Source organism: Oncorhynchus nerka, linkage group LG3 (assembly GCF_034236695.1).
Source record: "Oncorhynchus nerka isolate Pitt River linkage group LG3, Oner_Uvic_2.0, whole genome shotgun sequence".
NCBI lineage: Eukaryota > Metazoa > Chordata > Actinopteri > Salmoniformes > Salmonidae > Oncorhynchus > Oncorhynchus nerka.
In genome coordinates this window covers 54,417,178-54,436,582 of record NC_088398.1, presented here as the reverse complement: position 1 = coordinate 54,436,582, position 19,405 = coordinate 54,417,178, and the positions used below count along the sequence as shown (strand labels likewise).

The 19,405-nt window shown below is 44.6% G+C and overlaps 1 protein-coding gene across 1 annotated transcript in view; it reads left to right on the top strand.

Moving 5' to 3' along the window:
• gli2a (GLI family zinc finger 2a) overlaps positions 1 to 19,405 on the top strand; it is a 109,047-nt gene that overhangs the window by 48,554 nt on the left and 41,088 nt on the right. The window contains exon 3 of the mRNA XM_029637003.2: positions 14,528 to 14,633. Within this exon, the coding sequence (XP_029492863.1) occupies positions 14,528 to 14,633 (106 nt within the window). The remainder of the gene's footprint in view (positions 1 to 14,527; positions 14,634 to 19,405) is intronic.

The window sequence follows — 19,405 nt, the reverse complement described above, 5'->3', positions numbered from 1 at the left end:
GTCAGGTATTTGTCTTTTGGGGAGTGGTTCGCCAGTCCTATGTGTCCTACTTAAGAGTCTAGAGCTCAAACCATTGACACCTGTTAGGTTCTGAACAAACAGAGTGAAAACTCAAACCAAGTTTATTTAACCCACTGTGTGCTTTAGCTGCAGACACAACATACAATCACACAAGCGTATATTTATACCTTCCCACTAGGTCGGAGTCATCTCCTTGCATGTCTAAGATAAACACTCCCTCTTTGTCACTAGGCCAAAACACAGTAGGTTCTACTTACTGGTATTGTTATGGCCCTGCCTAAGTCTAGGACTCTCGCGTGTGCGTGTGCGTGTGCGTGTGGACTGTAATCAGATGGTCTTCAGGGTGGGTTCCCCATGCTTCATGGTCCTAGTTCCACAGCAACTGGCTTTACTTATCAGGATTTAAAACCAGATGGCTGCTCTTTGCCTACTTCCTTAGAAATATCAATATTCAGCATAACATGTTTGAACAGAATATTAACTTTCTCTCAGTAACTTTCCATACACAGAGTTCCTACTCAACCTTAATTGACCCCCCCAACATATACATTTCTTATACATGTCAAATCATCAATAAGTTCTAGTATGGTAACATGAATAAGTACAGTATATTTCAAGCAAGAATCCAATACACCAAAATGATGTCATCCATGTTGTCACCACATACACACAAACAGCCTTGACTAAGTTCCATTTTTCCTCCTCACCTCCACATAAACATTAAGGAGTCCTTTTAAGTCTTGATGGGAAACATAAAACCTCTCTGTGCTCCTTGATAAGTTCCCTAAACGTCTCATTACAACAGTAGTAGAGGAGAGGGTCTCACCGGCTGGTAGTGATTTAGATGTGGGCTGAAGCCTTAATGACATACTCCTCAGTTACACTGCTGCGCTATCACTGGTGACAGCCACGTTGTGTGTGAGCGTGCTTGTGTGCATTGGACTCGTGTGTGTGTGTGTGTGTGTGTGGGGGGGGGGCAACCATGTACCATTTCTGTAATCTAAATTACTCTAGGATAGGGTTTTTATTTTTTGACTTTTATATGTTTAGAAATATTCTAATTATGAGTGTAATGGTATATCTATACAGTATATAGTAAAAACATACTAGTTAATTTGTTCCAGATGCTGAGAAAGAAATATATAGTATATGAATTCAAAAATCCATTGGTTGCATGTCAAAATCAATCTAGTCACTACGAAGCCTGGCTGAATAGTGCAAGGTGAGGACAAACACACACACACACACACACACACACACACACACACACACACACACACACACAGCCTTCCCGCCATCTCTTTTCACCTCTCATTCTCCCAGAGAGTAATTGTACCTGTCATTAACGGTGTAATTACCATATTAATGTGTCTAGTGTGATGCCTGGCTCTTTTCTACAGGATAATGACCCTCCTGTTAGCTGTGACAGCACCTATTGAACACTCCCCTCTCACTGTCACTCTCTGCCTATTCACTCACACTCCTCACCATTTAAACACTTGAGTCAGCTGCAGGCTCAGTGCTCTCTCTTCTACTTCACCGTCTCCCCTTACAAATCATTGACTATTATCAATCCTTCATTCTGGATACTTAGCATGAATCTTTCATTGTGACAATGGGAGGAGGTTTGACTTCTATTAGCAGATTGACGACCTCTATAGTTGTTAGACTGATTTGTATCTTCTTCCTGACTTGGACTTGGGTCTGACTTGGACTTGGGTCTGACTGGATCAATAGAACTACATTTAGAATGTTTCTGATTCTTAGAAGGCTGGGATTCTATTTATATGTCTATGACTGGATCAGGGAAAAAAGTTATTGACATTATCGCTGAGTAATACTGAATTATCAATGAGATGAGATGGCAAAAAGTGATGGAAATGCATGAGTACCGGCACACTCCCGTTAACCAAGTGTTACACTCAGTAGCACCCTTTCTATCACCAGACAGTCTCTTAATGGTAGTGGGTGAACAGATGATAGCTGACTCTGGGCTGTGTATGTGTGTAAAGGGCACTGCTTGCTTAGCTAATTCTAACCCATGTTCGAGCCTCGGCTTTGCTAGCATACATGACCGCCCTGCCAAAGTGTGTTACCAGTTGTGCCATGCGAAGAGCTAGCTATTCTGCAGAGAAGGTGGGGTACTTCAGGCTGAGGAGTAAGTTTCACACATCCTCATGTGCTACACCTGTGTACATGTGTGTATCTGTCTAGAACCCGTGTAGGGTGTTTACCCAGGAAGGCCCGTCTGTTCCACCCCCCTCACCAAACCACGCATACCAGCCTCCCCCAGACCACACTAAGATCAATATGACACTTCTTTGCTCATCAAGGACTGAAATCTGAGAGAGAGACGGAGAGAAGACAGAGGTACGCCATGCCCTCCTCTGACAATATATATAACATGATGTTGAGAAGGCTTATAGGAGTGTGTGAAGAAAACTTAGTGGACTCACAATTGACTCCTGGGCTTGACTCCAAACACACTTCAACACATGGACTTTCTTTCTGAGGGGCCTTGATATGTATACTTATACAATCTTATTAGAGCTATATAGTGGCAAATTGTTTTTTACTATTTATTCTTGCCCCACACAAACTTTTTGGGAAGATAAAGGAGATCCCAGCAGACGAGTTCTGAGGTGAAAAAAACTCTCCTCACCTCTCTCATCTGGGACTGTCTCACACACTGGGGAAGTAGCAGCTAATTTTATCACACAATGTAGCAGCTAGCTATTGTCACTGGACTCCTGGTGACAGATGATTAGTTATCATGAAGGTTGTTGTAGCTGAGTAATGTTCCAGCCACTCTTTCTCTCTCTCTGTCTCTCTGTCTCTCTGTCTCTCTGTCTCTCTCTGTCTCTCTCTCTCTCTCTCTGTCTCTCTGTCTCTCTCTCACTTTCATCTCAGATCTTTTTTTTTTCACTTCTATTTTCAGTGAGGAGCTGCAACAAACACGGATGGTGCTTAACAAGTAACATCTTAAACAAAAATGTTCCTTGAGTTGTAAATGGACTCCCCAGTTCAACATGACTTCACCCTCGGCCCTATACCACCCTACACGTCAAACCATATCCCCCAGTACTAGTAGCTGTGTGTGTGTGTCTAAGGTCTCTGTAATGGGCTTACTCTCACTACGCTTTACTCAAGTCACTCGCAATGTTGTATGAACTCTCCAGTGCTTGATTTGCCTGCCCACTCAAACTAAATGAAGACTAATTAAGATGGACATATAGACTAAGACAGATTAACCTCCCTTCTCTTCTACCACGTAGATCTACTGTTAAATATTTTGACCTCTCTGCCAGCCAGGAAGGGGCTGAAGAAAGAGACATGTGTTCCTTATAGACCCCTGTTTATTTGACTTTTATACTTGCATTACAGCGTAGTAAACATATCAGCTGCGCCTGGTACGTGAAGCCAGCTCAAAGATGCCGGCTTCTGTACTATGGCGAGACGGCTTATCGCTTTCCACAAGGCCCTCTCAATGCAATAGTTTGCTCAAGGGAAGAGAAGCATCTCCCATTGGTGGAATTGTGTATTACCTTTTTATTGGATTAAACACATTAATGTAATCAAGATGATGTAATCTGAGTCTAACTAAGTAAAATACAAACGATTTTGGTACAGTTCAACATTTCAAAAACATTTACGATAAATCCACTGAAACTTGTATGAAGGGTCCATAAACATACCTTTCTACATCTGGAAAGCAGTACGGTTTCCAAAACATTTAGTCACTATTGATATGGGTACCATGCTGAGCTGTGGGTGCTCTGAGAAGTGTAGGCAGTGTGTTGATGCATTGAGCTCTCAGCTCGCCGCTCTCTCTCTCTCTCTGTAGTGCTTGATAGTGTTGGGGTAAGGAGAGCTCTTCTGCCTGAAGGGTTGGTCTACTTATACAAGCACTCCATGACAGACGACAGAAAGATAAAGACCACGTTTACTTGGCTGTTCCTGAGGTTAGCCTTTTAATTCATGCCATTGTTGGCTCTGTGCCATTCCCCAATCCCACTCCACTCCTCCTCTACTCCAGCGTGAAGCTAGTCAGTGTGTTTATTTTTCTCTTACTGGGCCGAGGATGTTGTGAGAGGACGACTAGCTCCCATTTTGATTGAATGATTACCCGGCCGCATCACCCCCTCCATCTCACCCGCCAACCTCCAACACCCTCTCTGTACCTAATCATCACCCACTTCCTATACCTAGCCTAACCCAGCCCTACAAACATCCAACCCCCTCACCCATGGTTCATCCTCATGCTCCAGATTTATACAGTCCAGCCTGGTAATATCCTAACCACCCCAGTGAACACCCACTTAACAACCCAAAAATGCACCCCTATTGTCCAGGGAGAAAAGGTCCTCTCCTCCTCCCCCCTCCTCCTTCCCACCCCACTGTCCCCTTTTGAGACCGGGCCCTTCCATGCTGTGCTATTGGACATTCCCTTGGTTTTTCTCCCACCCCTGACTGCCTTACTATAAACCAACCCGGATGCTCCAATTAAGAGCCTTAATCTCTGACTAGGCCCTCGGACAGAGAAAGGGGAGAGCGAAAGGGACTGAGAAAGAGAAAAGGGGGGAGAGAGGGGCAGAGAAAGAAAGAGCGGGAAAGGTAGAAAGAGGAGGGGGGGTGTAAGGGAAATGCGTCCCAAAGTTCAGTGGCTGTCACACTGGCACTGCGGGTCTTTGCTGTAAAAATTGTATAAAATTAAGGCTGGCGATAAATCATTTAACTTTCTCCGTGTGGGAGATGGAGCTGTAGCCAACACTCTCCTAGTTTAAGACCTTGCTTGTTGTTTTTAATGTAAATGTGACATTGATTCCTTCAGTTAGCGTAGCCTGCAAAGCTAGCTGACACAAAAACCAAAGAGTAGTTGCAAGGCACTGAGTTAAATCCCCTACTAGACTAGTAGTAGTATATTCACAAACAAAATGGTTCTGTTTTAGGAAGAGAAAGAGTCAGAGCCTGGCCGGACAGCCTGTCTGAATTCTCAGACCCCTAAAAAAGCACCTGCGAACCAATCAGACAGAGGATCTCTGACCCTTACCCAATCACATCAACCATCTCAGATCCTCCACAGCTGTTTCTCATTGCTGTTTTTAAAATTCGTTCCCTGAGTGAGAGAGTTTCCTTCAGACCAGAAATCCCAGGAGAATGATCCTTAGACCAGACTGTCTGTGAGGAGGTGAGTCAGGTTCTTGTTCTGTGTCAGCAGCCTAGTGTTATCAGTGGCAGTTTAATAGAGTCCAGAATATGTCTCTCTCTGAGACACTCCCCGCATATCCTCTTGGCTCATCCCACCCCTGTCAGGCCCCAGTTAGGGCCCAGAACCCTGGCTACCCAGGAGGCCATCACCCCGGGGTGACCCCCAGCCACAACACCCAACCCCCCTCAGACAATGCTCCCACGCATTGTCTGGCTATGGAGGGCACTTCCTCTGTTTCTCCCACTCTCTCCCTTTTCCCATTAAAAAATACCCTTTTAGTGAGGGGGAGAGGGGGGATGTGCTGAACCAGTGCTGACCATGCCGTCATCGGGCCGTTAGGGTTGTGAGGGCGTTCTTTGTATGAGCTGGCAGCTTTTCTATCACCTGTGATGCAGAGGTCAAAGGGTCAGATAACACAAGCTGTTGTGGCCAGGGTTCCCGCACTGGGTTTGATGTGAGACTTTGCTTAGTTGTTGCATTAGGAAGAGCAACAAAAAAAGACAATGTGCAATCAGTAAGAATAGAGAATAATATAGAAATTGCAAATCATGTCAATTGTGTTAGAATAAGAAATAATACAAGTAAGCTTGTAGATAGCATTGTGTCGAGGGACAGTTTTATTCACACAATCTTAATTCAACAGACAACCTCATTTTATCACCATGTCTGCTGTAGAGACAATAGACTTAGTTATCTGTGCTCTAAGGTAATTAGTGAACCAGACCCACACCTGGGTGTGTTAACCAGGGTTAGGTCAGCTGATCCAGTGATCCATCAGAGTCTGGTCAGGTAGCTGATTAACCAGACAGACCATCAGTCTTACAGAGACCCTCGCTCCTCTCTGGTCCCCAAAGCTACAGCAAGCTAACGGTATGCTAACATACCAGTCATCAGTCTTACAGAGACGGCACGCTAATGCTAACATCTAGGCAGTGGTGGAAAAAGTACCCAGTTGTTATACTTGTTAAAGTAAAGTAAAGATACCTTAAAATGGCCCAAGTAAAAGTGAAAATCACCCAGTAAAATCCTACTTGAGTAAAAGTTTTAAAGTATTTGGTTTTACATTTTCTTAATTATCAAAAGTAAATGTAATTGCTAAAATATACTTTAGTATTTAAAGTAAATCTATAAATCATTTGAAATTCGGCACGTTTTTTTTTTCTTTTTTTACGGCGAGCCAGGGGCACACTCCAACATAATATACAAACAAAGCATTTGTGTTTAGTGACCCAGCCATATCAGATGCAGTAGGGATGACCAGGGATTTTCTCTTTAAGTGAGTGAATTAAACCATTTTCCTCTCCTGCTAAGCATTCATAATGTAATGAGTACTTTTGGGTGTCAGGGAAAATGTATGGAGTAGAAAGTACATTATTTTATTTTGGAATGTGGTGGAGTAAAAGTAAAAGTTGTCAAAAATATAAATAGTAAAGTACAGATACCCAAAAAAACGACTTAAGTAATACTTTAGTCTTTTTACTTAAGTACTTTACACCACTGCATCTAGGTTCAAAAGACTTCTTAACAGCTTCTACCCCCAAGCCATAAGACTGCTGAACAGCTTCTACCCCCAAGCCATAAGACTGCTGAACAGCTTCTACCCCCAAGCCATAAGACTGCTGAACAGCTTCTACCCCAAGCCATAAGACTGCTGAACAGCTTCTACCCCAAGCCATAAGACTGCTGAACAGCTTCTACCCCCAAGCCATAAGACTGCTGAACAGCTTCTACCCCCAAGCCATAAGACTGCTGAACAGCTTCTACCCCCAAGCCATAAGACTGCTGAACAGCTTCTACCCCAAGCCATAAGACTGCTGAACAGCTTCTACCCCCAAGCCATAAGACTGCTGAACAGCTTCTACCCCCAAGCCATAAGACTGCTGAACAGCTTCTACCCCCAAGCCATAAGACTGCTGAACAGCTTCTACCCCCAAGCCATAAGACTGCTGAACAGCTTCTACCCCCAAGCCATAAGACTGCTGAACAGCTTCTACCCCCAAGCCATAAGACTGCTGAACAGCTTCTACCCCAAGCCATAAGACTGCTGAACAGCTTCTACCCCCAAGCCATAAGACTGCTGAACAGCTTCTACCCCCAAGCCATAAGACTGCTGAACAGCTTCTACCCCCAAGCCATAAGACTGCTGAACAGCTTCTACCCCCAAGCCATAAGACTGCTGAACAGCTTCTACCCCCAAGCCATAAGACTGCTGAACAGCTTCTACCCCCAAGCCATAAGACTGCTGAACAGCTTCTACCCCAAGCCATAAGACTGCTGAACAGCTTCTACCCCCAAGCCATAAGACTGCTGAACAGCTTCTACCCCCAAGCCATAAGACTGCTGAACAGCTTCTACCCCCAAGCCATAAGACTGCTGAACAGCTTCTACCCCCAAGCCATAAGACTGCTGAACAGCTTCTACCCCCAAGCCATAAGACTGCTGAACAGCTTCTACCCCAAGCCATAAGACTGCTGAACAGCTTCTACCCCAAGCCATAAGACTGCTGAACAGCTTCTACCCCAAGCCATAAGACTGCTGAACAGCTTCTACCCCAAGCCATAAGACTGCTGAACAGCTTCTACCCCCAAGCCATAAGACTGCTGAACAGCTAATCAAATGGCCACCCGGAGTATTTCCATTGACCCCCCCCCCCTTTTTTCCACTGCTGCTATTCACTGTTTATTATCTATGCGTAGTTACTTTACCCCTACCTATATGTACATACTGCCTCAATTACCTCGACTAACCTGTACCCTCACACATGGACTCTGTACCGGTACCCCCTGTATATCATTATTGATATTTTATTGATACTTTTTTTTTTTACTTTAGTTTATTTAGTAAATATTTTCCTAACTCTTTTATTTTTCGTAATTGCATTGTTGGTTAAGGGCTTGTAAGTAAGCATTTCACGGTAAGGTCTACACCTGTTGTATTCGGCGTATGTGACAAAGAGGATTTGATTTGAACATCACAGGCCAGTGAGGCCACACGGCTGCCCCCCTCAAGCTCTCCTTTCTCTAAATGCTCAGCATAATGTAGTCCACTCCCAGCTGGGTGATGCATGGCGGTCATTAGCCCCTGATCCCCAAGACACGTCTGCCCTACGCTGATATCTGCATTTCCCTTCCAGCCATTGCCCCCCTTTCCCCTACACTACCATAACATAGAGAGAGAGTTGAGGTCCTTGTCTTATTACAGTGCCCTAAAGACAATTAAGAGCACCAGAGGAACAGTGCCCCTCCCTACCTCAGCTCAGGTATAGGTGATGCATCATACTGACTGGTGGTCAAAGATCAGTCAGATTTGGGGTTTGCTGAAACTGAGTTTCTTAGGAGTGATTGGTTGGATTAGGCCTGTTGTTTGATGGAGACGGATGATGGCAGAGAGAAGCCAGCTGGAGGGAGGGAGAGAGGGAGAGGGTGTATGTTGTGAGAGTGAGAGGGTGTATGTTGTGAGAGGGTGTATGTTGTGAGAGTGTTGGCTGTTAAGGCCCATCATGCAGGCTGTGTTTAGGGCCAGTTGCCATGGGCACCCCAAGATGTGTCCGATCTTCATCGGGCGTTGTGTAGCCGTGTCCTGAGTTTGTTTCCTGTACACAACTCTCTTTCTCTTACACACACGTGGTCTAACATTTAAAATGGTGCTTCTCACACAACGTTTCCCTGCCTGATATTATTTAATGATCACCTTCCAAGAATCTGAAGTGGAATAATGAGTCCTTTCTATTAAAAAAAACATTTTCAAAGAACATTCTCCCATCCTCCCTACATAGTCTCCCTTCAGCCCACTCAATCTGACTGTTTAACACGGTATATGGATGCCCTAGCCAAGCTGTAACTGTCACCAAATGGACAATGTACCGTTTGAGACGTCAACGTCTTCAAATAAATAATTTAACTCAACCACTTCCCGGAGTCAACAGAGCTGGAACTGAAAACAATGTTACTTTTCCATACTGTATGTTTATTTGAATATTAAAGTGAATTTCCTCTGCCTCTTAGCAGCCAGTCACTGGCTTCAAATCAGTCAAAGAAAATAAACACAGGTTCTCTGATAAACATCCGTTCTTCATGTTGCTATGGAGCCAGGCCCTGACCTAATTTACTTACCTTTAACCCCAAATCCCCTATCAATAAAACATGTATCATTTTACCATCTGCCCCTGAGGGAGGGGTGTGAAGAGAAGAGCACACACACACACAGTCTCTCTCTCTCGCACGCACACACACTTAATACTTCCTTTCAGAGGTGGTATGGTTGTTTCGTGCTCTGCTGTAAGCCCGTAATCCTTCTGTCGCCATGGCGAGCCCATGCCTCAGGAGGAGTCAGCACCGCCGACTAAACCTGGGGCTGTGAACTTTTAAACTGGTCTTGGATCAGTCTTAATACATTGGCCTATTAACCTGTTGTGTGTGTGGATTTGGACTAGGATCTGACTAACCACACAGGCTTATTAACCTGGCTGGTTCATGCTGTGTGGGTGTGTAATAATAGTCATAGGTCAGTCTAAATACACAATAGGAACTGTTTAATCTCTCACATGGGGCTAAACTGTTGTGGTTGAATGGATGTGCAGTACTATTGACCTCTAAAAAAAGGCCTCTCTCCCTCTATTTCTCCTCAGCTTGGTGTTAACAAATTGCACGCTAGCTACCGAAATCTTTCCTCCATTCACCGGTAGCCTTAGGCCGGTCAGACTGTTGCTTTGCTTCCCATGGTGCAGTGCAGCACAGGCCAAGACGGGACAGGGCCGTTCGTTCGTTGTGTGTAGAAGTTGGCATGGTGCTGTGTAGTTAGGACCCCAGCCAACTTATTCTGCTGGAATTTCCTGTCTGAATGGAACCCCCTCCTACTCCTCTCCTTCTTTCCCTCCCACCCTAGCCCCCTCCTCTCATCCTCCCCCTCTTCCCCTAGCTCCCTCCCTCTCTCATACCCCTCTCTGCTAGCGTCCTCCCTCATTTTCTCAGAGAGCGAGACAGAAAAGCTGTTTTAATTACCCTGTCCAGGCTAGGTCTCTCTCTCTCTCTCTCTCTCTCTCAATATTATTATCACTAAGTACTTCCTTAGAGGATGAGCCCCTTGTGCGTTCCAAATGGCACCCTATTCCTTATATATAGTGCACTACTTTTGACCAAAGCCCTATGGGTTCTAGGTCAAAAACCGTGCACCATATAGAGAATCGGGTGCCATTTGGGATGCAGACCCTCTTCACTTCAATGTAGAGCCCTGATCTGATCCTTGCTACTGCTGGCTGTGTCTGGACATGAAAAGTGAATGTTTTCCCTTTGCTCTGAGCATCACAGACAAAAAACACACACCAGTGCCCTTTGTTAATAACACATGTCTCTGTCTTTAGGGTGAGATCACACCCGACCACAACAAGAATAGAGATTGTTGTCTGGATGTTTGACACATCTGAGAAGATTATTACAGGGGATGGAATCCAATAATATTTTTAAAGACATTTAAGCAAATGTAATGATGAGGGAACATCTACAGGTGCTGAGAGCACACAGATATGTAAATGAACACAAACAAAGTTACCACAGTTTAAGAAGCATGTTCTCATGAGGTGGGTGGATCAACTCGATCCACAGAGATGAAAGTAACTGCCTTGAAGTGACAATGAGCTGCTTCACGGACACTAACTAGACTCTGATGAGAACATCCTGAATGTATCTAAACCTTTCTGCACTGGAGGCTCACATTTACATTTGAGTCATTTAGCGGACGGTCTTAAGACCGCTAGGTGGGACAACAACAAATCAAATACATTTTTATTTGTCACAGGTGTAGACCTTACCTTGAAATTAGTCGAGGTAATTTGTACATGTAGGTAGGGGTAAAGTGACCATGCATAGATAATAAACAGCGAGTAGCAGCAGTGTAAAAACAAAGGGAGGGTCAATGTAAATAGTCCGGGTGGCCATTTGATTAATTGTTCAGCAGTCTTATGGCTTGGGGATAGAAGCTGTTAAGGAGCTTTCTGGACGTGACTTGGCGCTCCTGTACCGCTTGCCGTGCGGCAGCAGAGAAAAGTCTATGACTTGGGTGACTGGAGTCTTTGACCATTTTTTGGGCCTTCCTCATAGTAAGGTGGGGGTTGAGGGGGGGTGCTGTGGGATTATTTCAGATACTCTTTGAAGAGGTAGGGTTTCAGGTGTTTTCGGAAGATGGGCAGGGACTCTACTGGCCTAGCTTCAGGAGGAAAATAGGATCCCTTCTATCCATTCAAGTAGTTATATGTCTATGATTACATGCAGTGTTGTAAAGTCTACACTACTGTAGAGTCTACAGAGAGCAAAGTGAGAGGGTGTGTTCTAGACACTTTCAGCATTGTCCTGACAGAGGAGAGTGAAAGTGTCAGGTTGCAGAAGTGTGTGAGGGGAGGCTGGGGCAGTGTGTCCCTACATTGCTGCTTGCCCAGGGGGACAGCTGGCAGTCCAGTGCCTGTGGACCCAACCCTGTGTACCATGTACCCAACCCCTGTACCTGCCTCTTGTTGTCCCTGTGGCCCAAGAAACAATGCAGCTGTCTGGGTGATGGAACAGGCCTACTCAGTCTATCCCCCTAGATCAGAACAGCTCCTCTCTCTCTGGGGCTCCTTACTTTGTCTAATAAGAGGAAGTTGTTCCTATTTTCTTGTTTTCAAGTTAGGGTATGCCAACTCCAGTAGACTCTGAGTACCACTGACCTCCTTGACCCAGACCCATTCCATATCACTCCATCCTCTTCAACAGCCCACTCTCCCTGCCTCGCATCCAGAATTGTTGGGAGCCAGGAGACATGTTTGGATAAAAGCTGGAACTTCTCCGCACAATCATCCCCCCATTAAGTTTTTACAGGGTGGCTTTTTTGTTGCTTCCAACGTACAAGTTGACTTGTGTCTGAATGTGTCTTCTCTTTCATATAAAAGGAAGAGAGAGGCTCGTTGGCAGATGTCCAAATTAGAACAGGGTTTCCCAAACAAGGTCCTGCCCCCCCCCCCCCCCCCCCCCGGGTGCAAATGTAGTTTTTTGTGTAGTGCTAGAGCAAAAACCAAAAGGACCGAGTTTGGGAGACCCTGGTGTAGAACGTTACAGAGACTGAGGTCCTGTAACGTGGAGGGCGAGGATGTTCAATTACACTGACCTGATGTCATGATGAACACTGTTTTGTTGCAGTTGTGCTACTTGGCAAGCTGTCAATGATGAAAACAAGAGAACATATCTCTTCTTCATGATTAATGCCACAACGCTTGTAAACAATTCCATGCAAGTCAACCATTTCTAACAACAATCACAGTTGTTGGGACAGTGCATACCTGAAACCATGGATTTGTATGTCATAATAACCCACAAATTAGGGTACGGTACAACAGGCAATCATGAGAACAATAGGCTCAATCACGAATAAGTACCAGTAATGTCTTGCTTTGTGTTTGCAGTTCCCAAAGAAAAACATTCAAAACATTCCTGTTTGGCCTCCAGGCAGACAGAGTCGAGTTACAGTGGCATGTTATCTCAGCCATGGCTTCAGGAGCCTCCATGAGTCTTTGTGCAGTAATGAAGCTAAGTACATATCAAACAGGAGGCTGCCAAGGAAGGTGCCATCATGCTCAGAGAAGAAAGTTGAAGAAAGTTTCCTGTCTTGTCTTCAAACACCACTGCTCAGAGGCAAAGCTCTGCGGTGGGCTTAGCCTCCGTCCTTATCGCTTTAGTAATTGTCCTCCCCGGTGAGACATGAGGCCACAACAATCTCTGTCATTTGCCTCAGTTTGTGCTCTGTTTGTGGGCTAAGCTTTGTAGTGTGGTGCCTGTCCATCAAAGTGACAGGGGGCTCTGCTGGGCTTTAGTGATGACCCAGGAATGCTGACTCTTGCAGGTAGAACTTCCCCTTGAAATCACACACACACAACCTCATTGCCTGCTTCCACATCCCCCTATCTCCTTCATCACCCTATCCCACACATGAGATAATGATCTGTGCCACCTAACCTCTGACCCCTGACCCCTATGGTCTCTGCTCCCCAGGTCATCTCTGACTCACTGGAGCACGTGATGCTGCACAAAGAATCTTAATATAGAGATCCCAGAGACCAACCAGCCAACCCAAGAGAGCTGGCCGCTGCCTCTTTCTCCTCCTTCTCTTTCTCCTCACTGCAATGCACACACACTAGCCTGGATTCAGTTATTACAACATATGCTTTCACTTACTCCCATTTGTGGAGTAGAATCAGGGCAATTGTTGGGGTGGCATGTGCTGCTGAATATCCACTCTTTGATTTTATTCAGCATACATTTAAAAGGGGAGGATGTTAAAGGAGGAGAAACTGAACTGGTTACAACGTAGAAAGTGTTCATAAAGACAGAGATGGAGCTAAAGAGGGTGTAAATAGGCTCAGACTCAGATGTATTCATCACACTAATTAAGGAATGTCTGTTGTTTTTAACAAGACGTCCCATGAGCTATTAACCTTTTTTTATGGCAGGAAATTGTTGATTTGTGCATTTTTCTAGTCTTTCCCACAAACACACTCATCGTGAAATAACTATGTGTTTCATCCCTTTTACACATAGAGCGCTATTAAGGGACACAGTCCCCGGGGCGAACGATCCAGACCAAACGGATTGTAATTTAAGGTTTCTATTATTGGAACTGTAAAAAGGTAGTTACACGCCATGCTGTGGAGGTATGGAGCAGGAGTACATAGTCCTTAGCTAGCTAGCTTGGTGAAATGCTGCTTCTCTTTTTTGACTCATTACAACTCAGGACAGCAAGTAAGTGCTCTCTCTCCTCTTATATGAACCACTACTAGTGTGTAGGGTAATAATGGTTTAGCTGCTGCTTGTAGCTGCTGCCTGTAAGGTGAGCATCTCCAGTATAGCAGGGAGGTTTTCATCTCAATCCTATTGTTTCGTGTTTATGTCCAGACTGAAGCACTCCTTCACATGGGCACCTCTATACACACACACACACGTGCACACACACACTTACATACACACAGACACCAAGTTCAAAGGGCTGGATCGCAGCAGGTCTTTGTCATCTCTCATGTTTGAGATGTAGGATTCCTCAGGACCACTCTTTATTTAGCCATTCTTCTTCATGTGTGATAGTGTCAATATTTGACACAAAACTTGATCAGCCAGCCCTCTGAAGTGGTTATGTTTGCTGCATTATAGCGTTTAGGTTTTTACCCTTTAAAATATTTCACTGGAAAGTCTTTATTGAGGTAAATTTCTTCTCTCCCTGCTCGCCCTGTCTCCTCCCTCTCTCGCTCTCTCTCTCTCTCCCTCCTCTTTCTTCATACAGGTCCTCACCATCTCTTCCCCACGTTTCACACACCGATCCCAATCGATATGCGTCACCACGAGGGGAGGTACCATTACGAGCCACATCCCCTCCACGCCATGCATGGGTAAGTAAGACTAATGTACTCAGTAATTCATAAAGCGGTGGTTTCAATTTAAGTTCAGATTTGCACCAGGAGGGCAGAATGAAAGTGATTATGGCCAAGGCATCTTGCTCAGTGGTGCCCAAAATTCTTATAGTCCCGTACCCCTTCATACATTCAACCTCCAGCTGCGTACCCCCTCTAGTACCAGGGTCAGCACACTCTCAACATTTTTTTTGCCATCATTGTAAGCCTGCCACACATACACTATACGATACATTTATTAAACATAAGAATGAGTGTGAGTTTTTGTCACAACCCGGCTCGTGGGAAGTGACAAAGAGCTCTTATAGGACCAGGGCACAAATAATAATAAAATAATTATCAATAACTTTGTTCTTTATTTAACCATCTTACATATAAAACCTTTTGTTCATTGAAAATTGTGCCTAACTCACCACAGGTTAATGAGAAGGGTGTGCTTGAAAGGATGCACATAACTCTGCAATGTTGGGTTGTATTGGAGAGAGTCTCAGTCTTAAATAATTTTCCACACTCAGTCTGTGCCTGTATTTAGTTTTCATGCTAGTGAGGCCCGAGAATCCACTCTCACATAGGTACGTGGTTGTAAAGGGCATCAGTCTCTTAACAGCGTGATTTGCCAAGGCAGGATACTCTGAGCTCAGCCCAATCCAGAAATCAGGAAGTGGCTTCTGATTCATTTAAATTTTCACGGAACCATTGTTGCAATTTCGATGAGGCTCTCTTATTCAGATATCGGTAAGTGGACTGGAGGCAGGGCATGAAGGGATAACAAACCCTGTTGTTTGCGTCATCCATTCCGGGAAAGTACCTGCGTAATTGCGCATCCAACTCACTCAGGTGCTTCGCTATATCACATTTAACATTGTCCGTAAGCTTGAGTTAATTTGCACCCAAAAAATCATACAATGATGGGAAGACCTGTGTGTTGTCCTTGTTAATGCAGACAGAGAAGAGCTCCAACTTCTTAATCATAGCCTAAATTTTGTCCCGCACATTGAATATAGTTGTGAAGAGTTCCTGTAATCCTAGATTCAGAAGATTCAGGCGAGGAAAAACATCACCCAGAAAGGCCAGTCGTGTGAGAAATTCGTCATCATGCAAGCGGTCAGACAAGTGAAAATTATGATCAGTAAAGAAAACTTTAAGGTCGTCTCTCAATTTAAAAAAACCTGTCAATACTTTGCACCTTGATAACCAGCAAACTTCTGTATGTTGTAAAAGCGTTACATGGTCGCTGCCAATATAATTGCATAATGCAGAAAATACATGAGAGTTCAGGGGCCTTGCTTTAATAAAGTTAACCATTTTCACTGTAGTGTCCAAAACGTCTTTCAAGCTTTCAGGCATTCCTTCCCTTGGCAGCAAGAGCTTCTCGGTGGATGTTGCAGTGTACCCAAGTGGTGTCGGGAGAAACTGCTTGCACGTGCGTTACCACTCCACTATGTCATGGCTTTTGCGCCATCAGTACAGATACCAACATGAGCAGCAGCTAAATGCACTGTTTGAAAATGTGAAGAAAAAAATGTATTTGGCGTACCCCCGATGATATTGCATATCCCAGTTTGGGAATACCTGATCTAGCTGAATTGTTGGGCACTGGCTTCTGTTTAAGTTTGTTAAACCTTATCTTTAATTAAATTAAAATGTACTTGAATGTTTTCTGGAGTGTGTCCTGTTCTTTACAAGAATGTGAATGAGCAGGTCAGTCAGTCATCACCCTGTAGTGATTTACCCTCGGTGGTCCCGCCATCTCTCCCTCTTTTCATCCGAGTCAGAGAGAGAGAAACCTTTCCAAACGGAGAGAGAGAAAGCCAGGTCCATATTAAAGACAGATGATACTGAGAGAGAGAAAGCCATGTCCATATTAAAGACAGATGATACTGAGAGAGAGAAAGGAGAAAATAAAGAACCAGTCGGTTTAGCACCAATACAACAGAATGTTAACATTTCCGTTCGTATCTCCCTTCCTTTCGTTTCATGGTGTGGGACTTGGAAAGCTCTGTAGCCCGCTGGCATGGTGCGCTGAAACGCTAGGGAGCATTGCCAGAGAGACATCCTCTTCACATTAGAGGAGATCCACAGAGAGGGATTTGTCAGGCAGACAGACAGGCAGACTGAGGCAGGCAGGCATGCAAGCTATCAAGAAAGAAAGATAGACAGAACTTTGGCCAAATTGGGTTTATTTTTGTCATTCAGGCTCCACCCAAACTGACACATTTCTATCCAGTCCACACCTTTTAATTTGTTGTCCGTCCCAGAAAAAGTTTGGTCTGCTTAACATTGCCAGCTCTCCTCTCCTTTCTCCGCTTATCTTAAAAAACACAAAGAGGTGGATGAAACAAATCAATAGGTTTGTGGGACTTCTATTTGCATTCCCAGATCTGATGGTGATGGTGATACATACATTGTTCCTGCAGTGGAAAAGCTATTCATCACTAGACAAACCAGGGAGGAGGACGAGTGGAGTTGAAAACAGAGTCCTTACTCCCACTGCCATGATTAATGTGATTTGATCTTGACAGTGCTCCCCTAATTCATCAATGCCCTGATCTAGCTGTCTGTTCCTCCGCCTGTGCCAAAATCACCCTAATTACATATACCTTGCTCTGCAAATTAAGTAGCGGTGTCATATGTCGGTGGTGTATGTCGCTTTGTTACCCGCACTGCAGTATGTCAGGGGTTCTGCTTCCTGTCTACCTGAACAAGACAGTTCCGCACTGAGACCCTTCATCACTGTTTGCTTGGAAAATAATGAGGGCATGGGTCATTTTTGTCAGAGCTGTCATATTTACAGCTATTGGACTATTCCTACTCTGGTAGAAGGGATGGATGCTATCTTCATGCCTGTCTGGCAGCGCCTCAGAACAGAGCTAGCTATGGGACAGTTCCTTCTCTGTTTATAACTAGTTTCCATATACACTGAGTGAACAAAACATTAGGAGCACCTTCCTAATATTGAGTTGCAACCCCATTTGCCCTCAGAACAGCCTCACTTCATTGGGGCATGGACTCCACAAGATGTCAAGCGTTCCACATGGATGCTGGCCCATGTTGACTCCAAAGCCGCCCACAGTTGTGTCAAGTTGGCTGGGTGTCCTTTGGGTGGTGGACCATTCTTGATACACACAGGAAACTGTTTAGCGTGAAATGTGCCTGGCACCTACTACCATACCCCTTTCAAAGGCACTTAAATATTTTGTCTTGCCCATTCACCCTCTGAATGGCACACATACACAAACCATGTCTCAAGGACTAAAAATCTTTCTTCAACCTGTCTCCTAGCCTTCATCTACACTGATTGAAGAGGATTTAACAAATGACATCAATAAGGCATCATCGTTTTCACCTGGATTCACCTAGTCAGTCTATATCATGGAAAGAACAGGAGGAACAAGAGCCAGAACCAGTTCCTAGGGAGGGATGCTGCATCAGTCAGTACCCGGCTAGATAGGCCTCTTGGTTACTCATGGATATGGCTAGATGCACCAAAGACATAAGAGTAAAATGCCTGGAGCATTTCGCTGGTCTGGACTAGGGGAATTTGGCAAAGTTCTTTGGCGAAAGATTGGGACATTTTGGGAAAGATGCATTCATCCCTCAACAGTACATTGCTTGCTTGCTCTGAGACAGTGTAACAGTACAGAGCTTTGCTTTGAGACAGTGCTTATAATGTGCGGTGTAGGCCTAAAGTGGATTGTGGGAATGGGCATCCTCTGTGTGAACCCACAAGTCAGTGAAGAGGGAAGCCAGCCTCTTCTCTCTGCCAACATGTTGGAGGGGGTAATTAGTATCCAAAATCCAGCCTTCCGTTCCCAGAACATAAACGGCAACACAACGAGAGGAAGCAGAAAACAGATCCCCAATCATTCCAGATCAGCAGGACCGCTATTTATTCTTTTGGGGAGTTGGATCCAAATTGCAGCATTGAACTGAACTGAATTCTGAAGGTTTTGTGAGGTGGAGCTGGAGAGCTGCGGCCTGCACCACCCCTGTACGCAGACACATGCGGTCCAGCTTTCCAGGCAATCATTCTAGGCTTGGAATGTGTTGATTAAATGGGCTTTCCAGGCAATCATTCTAGGCTTGGAATGTGTTGATTAAATGGGCTTTCCAGGCAATCATTCTAGGCTTGGAATGTGTTGATTAAATGGGCTTTCCAGGCAATCATTCTAGGCTTGGAATGTGTTGATTAAATGGGCTTTCCAGGCAATCATTCTAGGCTTGGAATGTGTTGATTAAATGGGCTTTCCAGGAAATCATTCTAGGCTTGGAATGTGTTGATTAAATGGGCTTTCCAGGCAATCATTCTAGGCTTGGAATGTGTTGATTAAATGGGCTTTCCAGATCAGCTATTTGTTTTTTTGTAGTTTAAAGTACAGTTCCCGAGCGTGCGTTAGAAGGGAAGACGATCTTGAGCATGCTGATTGGTTAGCATTGGAAGATTGGGTTGATCCTGAGCATGTTGATAGGGTGTCAGTCCATTGACACTCCGTTTTTTAGGATGTTGGTTCTAGCCTTCACTCAGTACTAATGGGAGGATTTAAAGGTTCCTGTGAATTATTGTGAGGAATGCATTCATGAAAGGACAGAAGCAGCTATCAATCAAATGGTTTGAAAATGTCAAGATTTATCTGGCAAATTTAGATCATTTGGTTTGAAGAACTGCAGAAGTCACCAAGTTGAATCAGAATAAAAGATAAGTGTGTCTTTGCATACTAGCTACTGTCCCCACTAGGTTTCTAGGTCATCCT